At 42.6% G+C, this 12,418-nt stretch overlaps 1 protein-coding gene across 3 annotated transcripts in view; it reads left to right on the top strand.

Moving 5' to 3' along the window:
• EDEM3 (ER degradation enhancing alpha-mannosidase like protein 3) overlaps positions 1 to 12,418 on the top strand; it is a 99,646-nt gene that overhangs the window by 48,937 nt on the left and 38,291 nt on the right. For all 3 annotated transcript variants that reach the window (XM_069737268.1, XM_069737266.1, XM_069737269.1), the window contains exons 5-8: positions 1,490 to 1,602; positions 7,818 to 7,971; positions 8,855 to 8,989; positions 9,814 to 9,919. In XM_069737268.1, the coding sequence (XP_069593369.1) occupies positions 1,490 to 1,602; positions 7,818 to 7,971; positions 8,855 to 8,989; positions 9,814 to 9,919 (508 nt within the window). The remainder of the gene's footprint in view (positions 1 to 1,489; positions 1,603 to 7,817; positions 7,972 to 8,854; positions 8,990 to 9,813; positions 9,920 to 12,418) is intronic.

Raw genomic sequence — 12,418 nt, 5'->3', positions numbered from 1 at the left:
AACACTGATTTTAGTGAAACGACAATAACACAGCCCAGTAAGTGATACATCTCTGCCGTCGTGTCTCTTCCTCTATATCATGCTGCTCTCAGATCACATAAAAAACTGCTGTTAGATTCCCTTAGAATATTATAATCAGAAAATGACATGCTGTTTGTCAGGTTTTTATATGAAGTATATATTTTTTAAATTGTGTATATATAGATTTTTTTATCTCAAGATCTGAAACGAATAGAAATCTTTCAGTTTTCACACTGGTCACTAGAGTTCTTCTAGACTTCTACTTTCTGTTCCTTCTGGAGATCCATGTGATCATATGAAGGGAAGGTCATTGTGTAGGAAGGCATGGTCAGCTGTGACATCTCTTGTGATTGTGAATGGTGGCTCTGTATTCTGTCTTTGCAATCCTGCGTGTGACCAAAATGAGACTTCTGAAAACTCTTCTGCAAGGAACAGAAGTTATGACTCTAAAATGGACCCAGTGGCCAATGTGAACATTAGCTAGATTTCATTTTGTAATGCGCATTGTCATATGAAAAAAAATAAACTTAAAATTGTGTTTAACTGAAAAGCATACTTTTAATTAACAGTTCATTTTCTGATATATGCTTTAGGAAGAAAGTACATTTTACAGTCACACTATTCATTCTTTTGTGTGTCCACACTTACCAATTGCAGTCTTCTGCCATGGGCGACTTTGGGCCGTTTCGGCCTCATATGACCGCATTTTGGACCTGCCAATTCTTTCCCTATGTAAATCTATGAGATTAAGAACGAGGCAAACCCGTAGCGGCCGGTACAGTGTTGTGTGCTGCAGAAGACGGCAACTTCTAGGTTTGGGGATATACACACTGTGCACGGTTGTTAGGCGGGGAGTATTTTGACCATATCAGTTTTCTGTAGATTTTCCTTCTCCGCGCTGTATAAACTTTAACGCTTATTGGATGAAGCAGATCAGGTGATGTTTGTGTATATGTGTAATGAGGGACCGATCGGCCTAAGAATACAGCATCCTTTATCCAAGGGTGCAGAATTATTAGCTTGTTTTCTTCAGGCCAAATGGACCAAAAAATTTACCGGACTCTGAAAATTAAGTCAAAAGCTGTTACAAGCCTTATAGTGCTATGCAGCACTCTTAAAATTGCCAAGATATTGGGTATAATCACCTGATAGGACATGTCACCTGATATATATGCAAAACAAATGGTCCAACTACTCACCTGCCTAATAATAATAATAATTCTGCACAATGCACTCCTTATCGACACTGCTGACTGCTAAAAGAGGACACCATAACAAGGTGTCATGTGCTTCTATAGGTAAGTGTCTGCAGCCCCTTTAGCTATGCTGGTGTTTGATTCTGCCACAGCTTTATTAGTCACTGACACATCCTGTGACGAACGAGCCGCCCAAGTATTCCTAACAAGTACAGGGCAATAAACTGCATTTATCAGAGGCCAGTCTGATGTCACGATTGTTGTCTTCACAGGTACTAAACAGAACCCACGAGTTTGAGGATGCTGTGAGAAAAGTAATAAATGATGTCAACTTGGACAATGACATAGTGGTTTCTGTATTTGAGACAAACATTCGAGTTCTGGGGTAAGTGCACATAGGGATGTGAAGCTAAGCATTGTGGGACCAGCAGTAATAGTTTGGGCCAGAAATATTTGGACAGTGACCGAATCTTCGTGTTTGGGCTCTGCAAGTCACTATTCTTACTTTCAAATAAAACAACTGAGATGCAAGTGAAATGTAGACTTTCAGCTTTAATTAACCCCTTCCCGACCTTTGACGCCACGTAGGCGTCATGAAAGTCGGTGCCAATCCGACCTGTGACACCTTTGTGGCGTCATGGAAAGAGCGCGTCCCTGCAGATCGGGTGAAAGGGTTAACTCCAATTTCACCCGATCTGCAGGGACAGGGGGAGTGGTACTTCACCCCAACCCCCCCCCCCCCAGGCTACGATCGCTCTGATTGGCTGTTGAAAGTGAAACTGCCAATCAGAGCGATTTGTAATATTTCACCTATAAAAACTGGTGAAATATTACAATCCAGCCATGGCCGATGCTGCAATATCATCTGCCATGGCTGGAAACCCTGATGTGCCCCCACCGCGACCGATCTCCTCCACAGTCCTCCGTCCTGTGCTCCACTCCCCTCCGTCGTCCTGTCTGCTCCCCCGTGCTCCGATTCAACCCCCGCCCCCTTCCCCCCCCCCCCCCCCCCCCCCATGCTCAGATCTCCCCCCCTCAGACTTACCGGGCCTCCCGGTGTCCGTCTGTCTTCTTCATGGACGCAGCCATCACAGTGATCTAAATTAAAAAAAATAGTAAATGACCCCCCCCCCCCCCCTTTATCACCCCCATAGGCAGGGACAATAATAAAGTAAAGAAAATATATATTTTTTCTTTTTCCACTAGGGTTAGGGCTAGGGTTAGGGTATGTGCACACGGTGTGGATTTGGCTGCGGATCCGCAGCGGATTGGCCGCGGATCCGCAGCGAATTCGTAGTAGTTTTCCATCAGGTTTACAGTACCATGTAAACCTATGGAAAACCAAATCCGCTGTGCCCATGGTGCGGAAAATACCGTGCGGAAACGCTGCGTTGTATTTTCCGCAGCATGTCAATTTGTGCGGATTCCGCAGCGTTTTACACCTGTTCCTCAATAGGAATCCGCAGGTGAAATCCGCACAAAAAAACACTGGAAATCCGCTGTAAATCCGCAGGTAAAACGCAGTGCCTTTTACCTGCGGATTTTTCAAAAATCGTGCGGAAAAATCTCACACGAATCCGCAACATGGGCACATAGCCTTAGGGGTTAGGGTTGGAATTAAGGCTAGGGTTGGAAATAAAGTTAAGATTAGGCTTGTGGTTATGGTTAGGGGTGTGTTGGGGTTAGGGTTGTGGTTAGGGGTGTGTTGGGGTTAGAGTTGTGATTAGGGTTAGGGGTGTGTTGGGGTTAGTGTTGGAGTTAGAATTGAGGGGTTTCCACTGTTACGGCACATCAGGGGTCTCCAAACGCAACATGGCGCCACCATTGATTCCAGCCAATCTTGCGTTCAAAAAGTCAAATGGTGCTCCCTCCCTTCCGAGCCCCGACGTGCGCCCAAACAGTGGTTTACCCCCTTATATGGAGTATCAGTGTACTCAGGACAAACTGGGCAACAACTATTGGGGTCTAATTTCTTTTGTTACCCTTGTGAAAATGAAAAAATGCTTGCTAAAACATAATTTGTGAGGAAAGAAAAATGATTTTTTATTTTCACGGCTCTGCGTTGTAAACTTCTTTGAAGCACTTGGGGGTTCAAAGTGCTCACCACATATCTAAATAAGTTCCTTCGGGGGTCTAGTTTCCAAAATGGGGTCACTTGTGAGGGGTTTCTAATATTTAGGCACATCAGGGGCTCTGAAAACACAACGTGATGCCCGCAGACCATTCCATCAAAGTCTGTATTTCAAAAGTCACTACTTCCCTTCTGAGCCCCGACGTGTGCCCAAACAGTGGTTCCCCCCACATATGGGGCATCAGCGTACTCAGGACAAACTGGACAACAACTTTTGGGGTCCAATTTCTCCTGTTACTCTTGTAAAAATAAAAAATTGCAGGCTAAAAAATAATTTTTGAGGAAAGAAAAATGATTTTTTATTTTCACGGCTCTGCGTTATAAACTTCTATGAAGCACTTGGGGGTTTAAAGTGGTCACCGCACATCTAGATTAGTTCCATGGGAGGTCTAGTTTCCAAAATGGGGTCACATGTGGGGGAGCTCCAATGTTTAGGCACACAGGGGCTCTCCAAACGCGACATGGTGTCCGCTAACGATTGGAGCTAATTTTTCATTCAGAAAGTCAAATGGCACTCCTTCCCTTCCGAGCCCTGCCGCGTGCCCAAACAGTGGTTTACCCCCACATGTGAGGTATCAGTGTACTCAGGAGAAATTGCCCAATACATTTTAGGATCCATTTTATCCTGTTGCTCATGTGGAAATGAACAAATTGAGGCCAAATGAGATTTTTTGTGAAAAAAAAAGTACTTTTTCATTTTTCGGATCAATTTGTGAAGCACCTGGGGGTTCAAAGTGTTAACTATGCATCTAGATAAGTTCCTTGGGGGGTCTAGTTTCGAAAATGGGGTCACATGTGGGGGAGCTCCAATGTTTAGGCACACGGGGGCTCTCCAAACGTGACATGGTGTCCGCTAAAGATTGGAGCCAATTTTTCATTGAAAAAGTCAAATGGCGCTCCTTCCCTTCCGAGCCCTGTCGTGTGCCCAAACAGTGGTTCTCCCTCACATATGGGGTATCTGCGTACTCAGGACAAATTGTACAATAACATTTGGGGTCCATTTTCTCTTTTTACCCTTGGGAAAATAAAAAAATTGTTGCTAATACATCATTTTTGTGACTAAAAAGTTAAATGTTCATTTTTTCCTTTCATGTTGCTTCTGCTGCTGTGAAGTACCTGAAGGGTTAATAAACTTCTTGAATGTGGTTTTGTGCACCTTGAGGAGTGCAGTTTTTAGAATGGTGTCACTTTTGGGTAGTTTCAGCCATACAGACCCCTTAAACTGACTTCAAATGTGAGGTGGTCCCTAAAAAAAATGGTTTTGTAAATTTTGTTGTAAAAATGAGAAATCGCTGGTCAAAATTTAACCCTTATAACTTCCTAGCAAAAAAAATGTTTCCAAAATTGTGCTGATGTAAAGTAGACATGTGGGAAATGTTATTTATTAACTATTTTGTGTCACATAACTCTCTGGTTTAACAGAATAAAAATTCAAAATTTGAAAATTGCGAAATTTTCAAAATTTTAGCCAAATTTCCATTTTTTTCACAAATAAACGCAAAAATTATTGACCTAAGTTTACCACTAACATGAAGCCCAATATGTCACGAAAAAACAGTCTCAGAACCGTTACGATCCGTTGAAGTGTTCCTGAGTTATTACCTCATAAAGGGACACTGGTCAGAATTGCAAAAAGCGGCCAGGTCATTAAAGGGCCACTGTCACCCCCCTCCAGCCGTTATAAACGAAAAGAGCCACTTGTGCAGCAGTAATGCTGCATTCTAACAAGGTGGCTCTTTTAGTTTTAGGTTCAAGTATACCCCAAATAAAGCGTTTTTATACTTAGCCACAATTCCTGTCTCTAGCCAGGGAGGCGGATCCTCACTCCCCAGCTCTAACCGCTCCTCTGCTGTCACTCCAATCTTCCTGTGCTTTCGGCGCCACCCCCTCAGCGCTGTGTACGTTTCAAAACCGGCGCCTGCGCAGTGTACTGCTGTGCTGCGCAGACGCAGTAAGCTCTGGCCGTCTGTCGTCCCAGCCAGGCTTGCAGACTCCGCCTGCGCGAGCATTGCGGCTAGCCACTTTTGGAATCCCCGCCCCGCACTGTGTTATGCATTATGCACAGTGCGGGGATTCCAAAGGTGGCTGTGCGCAATGCCAGCGCAGTCTGCAAGCCTGGCTGGCACGTCAGTACACTGTGCAGGCGCCGATTTTGAAACGTACACAGCGCTGAGTGGGCGGCGCCGAAAGGGTATACTTGAACCTAAAACTAAGAGTCTTTTAGTTTATAACGGCTGGAGGGGGGTGACAGTGGCCCTTTAAGGTCAAAATAGGCTGGGTCATGAAGGGGTTGAACAAAAATATCCTGTGAAACGTTTAGGAATTGCAGCCATTTTTCTACAAAGCCTCCTCATTTCAGAGGCTTAAGTGATTGATTGGACAAATTAAGGTTACCATATATATATGTTTGTTTTTAATACTTTGTAAAGAATTACTACCTGAAGTCTGGAAGCCATGGATGTTGCTAAACAATGGGTTTCCTCATTTGTGTTTTTTTACCAGACCTTTACTGCGGCTGACTTCACTTGCTTGTGTGTTTTTCTGCCTTAATTTTTGTCTTTAAGCACGTGAAATGCTGCTCAGTGGGATTGAGAGCTGGTGACTGACTTGGCCATTACATAATATTTCACTACTTTGCCTTAAAAAACAAAAAACAAAAACACAACTCATGGCATTACCAGAAAGTATTGCCCTGTACACTTAAGAATTCATCCAGCTCCTTCTGTCTTTAGTTACATCATCAATAAGCACTAGTGATCCGGGGCCATTGGAAGCCATGCATGCCCAAGCCATCACACTGCCTCTGCCTTGCTTTACAGAGGTGTGCTTTGGATCATAAGGCATTCCAAGCCTTCTCCATACTTTCTTCTGGGACAGGTTGATCTTGGTCTCACCTGTCCAAATAATGCTTTTCCAGAACTGGGCTGTTTTCTTTAATGTTTTTTGGCAAAGTCTAATATGGCCTTTCTATTTTCAAGGCTGATTAATGGTTTGCACCTTGTGGTGAACACTCTGCATTTGCTCTCATAAAGTCTTCTCTTTATGCTAGACTTGGAAACTGAAACACCTACTCTGAGATGTTGTGACAGAGGTCTGAAGATCATGGCATCTGGCTACATGTGCACCTGCACTGGATGAATCTGCTTAGTCTTCCAGTTAGCTGTGAACATATTGTTGCAAGGGTTATTCTCCTAGAGAGTTGCAAGGTTCCATCTCCTAGAGCTTTCTGTCCTAACTGTTCTGAGTTTGCCACTCCCCTCTTATATAAATGCTCACCTCTTAGGGTGCCGTCACACTAACAGTATTTGGTCAGTATTTTACATCAGTATTTGTAAGCCAAAACCAGGAGTGGGTGATAAATGCAGAAGTGGTGCATATGTTTCTATTATACTTTTCCTCTAATTGTTCCACTCCTGGTTTTGGCTTATAAATACTGATGTAAAATACTGACCAAATACTGTTAGTGTGACGGCAGCCTTAGCTTGAGTAGTTGTTAGTGATGGCTTGCTATACCTTGGGGTTGGTTTGAGAGCAGTGAGCCTGGAAGAGAAGCAGTTTAGGAGTGCTCTCTGCAGATTGCAGTTTGGAAGTTTATCTTTCTCTTTATCTCCCTTTTTGGTTTGCTTCATCCTTCCTCGACTGTTAAATACCATTCCTTAGTCTGGGTGCACTGCGATTGACTGCTGTTTTCTTTACCATTGTCTGTCTTCCTTTGTGTCAGTATTATAGAGCAGGACTAGAATTCCTGCTGTCTCACCAGCCAGTGCTGTGCTTGGGGCAAGACAGAGTTTGGGAACGTGATTGCCACAAGGGGTGGAAGAAACCGTCTAGAGATGTCAGGGAGCTCAGGGGTGCCTCTTCCCATTTATTTTGCCTTGCGCCAGCTGGCTTCTTAGTGGAGCGTGACACCTGGTTCCTTGAGAGTATTCTTCACGTGGGTGGATGTTGTGAAGGTGTTTTTCTTCATCATGGGAAAGATTCTGTGATCATCCACCACTGTTGTCTTCTGTGGACATCCAGGTCTTTTAAAGTTCATGACCTTTTTTTTGTTGTTTTTTTGCAGAATGTGCCAAATTAGATTTGGCTGTCTCAAATATTTCTGCTATCTCTGGTGGATTTTCCAGCCTAATGGTCTGTTTTACTTCCATTGTGAGCTCCTTTTACCGCATGATGTGGTTTTACAGCAATTTCAGAACATTTAGGGAGTGTATTTCTCAAGTTTACCTGCCGTATGAGAAAAAGGCAAGGAGTAGATAAAAAAAAAATGCAGACACTCAAAAGCTACAGCAGCAAATCCTTTGTTGAGTACATTGTTGTTGGCTGACCTTGTCGTATCAGAATAAAGTCAGAGTTGCCTTACTGTTCCACTATGATATGCATATTTCTATGCATTTATTCTGTTTTTGCTTTGTTGGCTACAATGAATATGCAGTTGTGTGAAGTTTCACAGCTTCTTTCCTTTTTTCTAGGGGGCTTCTTGGGGGACATTCGGTTGCTATTATGCTAAAAGAAAAAGGAGAGCAGATGTTGTGGTACAATGATGAACTGTTACATATGGCTAAAGAGCTTGGCTACAAACTTCTCCCAGCTTTTAACACCACAAGTGGTCTTCCATATCCAAGAGTAAGTTGTGAATATGTACTTGGTGTCTGGTAATAGTATAAATGTTCTTGTGGGGCTTCCCATAGAGTAAAATGCTATTATGTCACCCTGAGGTGTGATAATCTGGCATATAACAATCTCAACCCAATATGTCCACACTGGCAGGTCTTCTACAAGCAGCAGCAAGTCAGGTGGAACTGTAACTTAATTCTTTATACACTATTAGATGTGACATGTTAGCGGATATTTTCCAGCTTCACAGGAGTTGTATGGCCTTATAATATTGATCATCTATACTATAGATGATCACTGTGAGATGAATGAAGCTCTAACACCCGGCACCCCCACCGATCAGGTGTTTTCAGCTCTGGCACCATTGATTTTCTATTGAATATGGGCTGAGCTGCAGTTCTTGACATCTAATGGTGCCGGAGCTGAATTTGGCTGATCAGCGCCACCACTAGCTTTCAGACCCCTACTGGTATTAAGACCATGCCGCATAACCTCTTTAAGATGATGTGTTTGTCTGGCAATTTACAAATTTGCAGTGGAGTATTTATGTAGTCGGTGTTCAGTATATTGCCTTTATTTTTATTCTGACCTCTTTCTTTCTAAAATATTCAGTACTGCAAAATCTGTGTTTTGTTTAATGAATAGCAAACCTTGAGTGACGAACTGGGGTTAACACACTTCTAGGAGACCACTGTAGAGAGAGCTTTTTTCACAGTGTTTATTATTTGATTGCCCCGTCTCAAGAGAAAGCCGCCTGTCATCAGGGCTAGTGCAGTGTGACATTTGTAGGTGAACTCCTATTTGTCTACCTTTTCTGATATTTTTTTAATCCACGTAACAATATCTTGATATGGCTGATACGTCATCATTTATTTGTTGTTCTGCACTGAAGGTCAACCTGAAGTTTGGCATCCGGAGACCAGAGGCTCGCACCGGTACTGAGACGGACACATGTACAGCCTGTGCTGGGACGCTCATCTTAGAGTTTGCTGCACTCAGCCGCTTCACTGGAATAGCAATATTTGAGGTTTGTCTACGCCAAATTCTCCTGCTCATTCATCACAACTCATGCCTCATATCTGTGATATTGAAGTGCAGGCCAAAGCTTAGGCTATACAAAAAATAACACTGGGCGTCGCGTTACATGGGGCCTAGTAATTCACACTGGACCCCAGTAGTTTTTGCTCCCGATACCATTGTAGATCATCATGTCCTTTTGGGGTGGGATAATATCCTTGGAGGTACACTGGACTAGTAGACTTTCCATTGTAGCCAGTTACAGGATGTGAAGGAGAAATGGGTTATCTTTTTGTTGTTTGCATGTGTCATAAGGGAATAATAAAGCATTTTCCAAATATTACGCTAAATGTGAAATACTGGGTAATACTTGAAGAAAAGATAAGATAATAACCCGTAAAATGACATGGGCATTATCAGTATACCAGGAGACTACTCAGTCATTGACGTAATTAGTGCAGTTCTTCCTTATAGTATACACCGTACTGGATGGATGGTGGAACCATTCCTGTTATGCCAGTGATGGAGGTTTTCTGTGGTGTGACCTTGTCCCCTTCACTTCCTAAATGTTTCATATGCACCCCACACCTGCTGCAATAGCAGCCAGTTCTAATAGACTGTTAGTAGATGTCCGCACCATAATTGTTTGGGGTCCTTTTCTTTGTGTATGCATTTACTGTACAGCTGACTGACACAGGAAGAAAATCCTTTCTTATACATAACCAAAATGATGTGCAAACAGAAAAAAGGGTCTGCAACAAGAGACTTAAGTTGAAACTTTGTTCTACAGCACTAAATTTTTTGACATTTTTTTTTTTTTTTGCCTTGCACTAGGAACACGCACGGAAAGCCCTAGATTTTATCTGGGAGAAGCGGCAGCGCAGCAGTAATTTGGTGGGTGTAACGATAAACATTCACACCGGAGACTGGGTGCGTAAAGGTAAATACGAAAGCCAGCGCTCTCCAGATAAAACACCAGTAAAGGTCAAAACTCCTTCTCTTGTACTGGTCAAAATTTGTGATTTAGAATGAAGATACAAGTGTTCTCCTTTTTTAAAGAAATTTAATTCAAATGTTTGTTTTTCCCACTTTTACTGATTACTGAACACTTGACAATTCACCTTACAAAAATGTTTAGAAAATGAATCCACATTGTTTTATATTTTCTATTTTTATGTTTAAATTCAGAATGCAAGTTTCTCTATTTCTTCATTGGGGACACCGGAATCGATGGGTGTATGCTGCTGCAACTAGGAGGCTGACACTACGCAAAAAAGTGATTTCCACCTCAGCAGTGTACACGCACCGACTGGCACAGAGCTAATCCGTTTTAGTTTTGTGTCAGTAGGAGGCAGACACTGGTTTGGACCCAGGCCCGTTTCTACCGTAGGTTGTCACTTTGATCTCCTACCCAGGGACCGAGAGCACAGTGTGGAGCTGTCACTACTGTATGCTCTCTAGTCTACAAAGCAGGACTTTAACCCTGCTGTGGAGCCAGGGGGTCATATAGACCCCAGCGCTGAATAAATTGAAATATTCCTAAAACTGGTCAATCTCAGACATTGACCTTCTATGTATTTTCAAGTAACATATTTCTGCTTATGTTGATGATATTTTTAATTTGTTTTTCAATTTTGTTTCAAAGTTATTTTCATTTTTCTGAGTTTGGGACTCCTGACCCCATAGTACCTTTTTCATCTGATATTTTTTTATATATATTTTCTGTTCATTCACAGGTTTTGTAATATAATATAATTGTAAATGAACAATGGCTAGTCACTTCCGAGTGACACCAGCAGTATTACAGGACAGTGCAGGGGATGAGATTTGTTTGCAATGACTGCAAGAAGTTAATTTGTGAAGAACATGGAACTATGACTTGCAGTGAATGCAAAGGCTAACTTTATTGCCAGATCATTCGTTGTCATTATGTTTTTACTAAAATCCATACAGTTGCAGTTATTGTGCATTTTTTTATTGAATTTGAATACTTTTAGTTATTAATATAGCATTTTAGTATAAATTTCAGTTTGTGTTTGATGACAAATAAATCACTTCAAAGTTATGTTTGATTTCATAACTGTGTTCTGAAATGATGACCGAATAAAACGTGATTTTTCTGAACAGCCAGCATGTTCATTTTAATGAAATGTGACGATTTTTAGCCTGGGGTCATATAGACGCCATGCTTCCAAAGCAGTGATTTTTTTTCATGGTTCCACAGCAGGGTTAAGGCTACGTTCACATTGGCGTTCCGCCAATGTGCGTCGCTGTTGCGCCGGCGACGCGCCGGCGACGCAGCGGCGACGCAGCGGCGACGCGCCCCTATGTTTAACATAGGGGACGCGTGCGTCGTTTTGGTGGCGTTTTTCGCCACGTGCGTCGTTCCCGACGCTAGCGTCGGACGCAAGAAAACGCTACATTGTAGCATTTTCTGTGCGTCCGATTTTCGTCAAAAACGACGCACGCGTCGCAAAACGCGCGTGTTTTTGCGCGCGTTTGCGCGCGTTTTTACGTGCGTCGCGCGTTGCGTCGCCGACGCAGGGCGGCGCAACGCTAGTGTGAACCTAGCCTAACCACTTAACACAGCAATAGTGTTTGGGGCTCCCCGGCTGATAGTCCTTGTCGCAGTCCCTTACCTGCTCACTTCCCAGAGCCAGACAGAACAGGAAGGGAAGACCGCTCCATTACCTGCCATCCACCTGACAGTTTGCGCGCGAGACGTCATCCGATGTCGATCTCCCATTACTAACCTATGAAGAAGGATTCAGGATCTTCCCGACAGGTATGTCCAGATCAGTTGTGGCAGTGAGGCGAGCTCCGAGAAAAAAAAAAAAAGACAGAAGAAATGAGAATAAGTTGGAGGTTCTTGTGTTCATGATTTTTCGTCCTTTGAAAAAAGCACACTTAAAGGGAACCTGTTTCCCAAAACAAAAAAGTGAATCACAGAGCGGCGTATAATAAAATATAATATCTTTTTTTAAGAATTAATAGAAATAAAACCTATAACAAAGAGCAATAATAGCAGGGATAGTGACACCAATGTGCTATGCTCAGCAAAATATATAATATACAATACAAGTATAAGGGGGTATACACATAATATACGTTCAAAACAGATAAGCCAAAGAGGCGAGAGGAAACAAAGTTTGATATATACAAGGGTTAAATGTGGTGGCCTATAAGGATACGCAAATACACAACCACTGTGGGTAATTGATAATAGTATATAGCGTCAATCAATATGCTCATAATATATAGAACCAATCCATAACACACCTATATTATAGATAGAATTTATAATAAATACACAGAAATCCCCAACACCCACAATGGGTATACCAGCAAATATTAAATGATAATGGAGGTAATACCGACCTAGATACCGAGCATAGAAGAGGCCCCGACGCGCGTTTCGCTGTCAATGCTTCCTCGGGGG

This window comes from Ranitomeya imitator, chromosome 8 (genome assembly GCF_032444005.1).
Source record: "Ranitomeya imitator isolate aRanImi1 chromosome 8, aRanImi1.pri, whole genome shotgun sequence".
NCBI lineage: Eukaryota > Metazoa > Chordata > Amphibia > Anura > Dendrobatidae > Ranitomeya > Ranitomeya imitator.
This window is presented reverse-complemented; position numbering and strand designations above follow the sequence as displayed.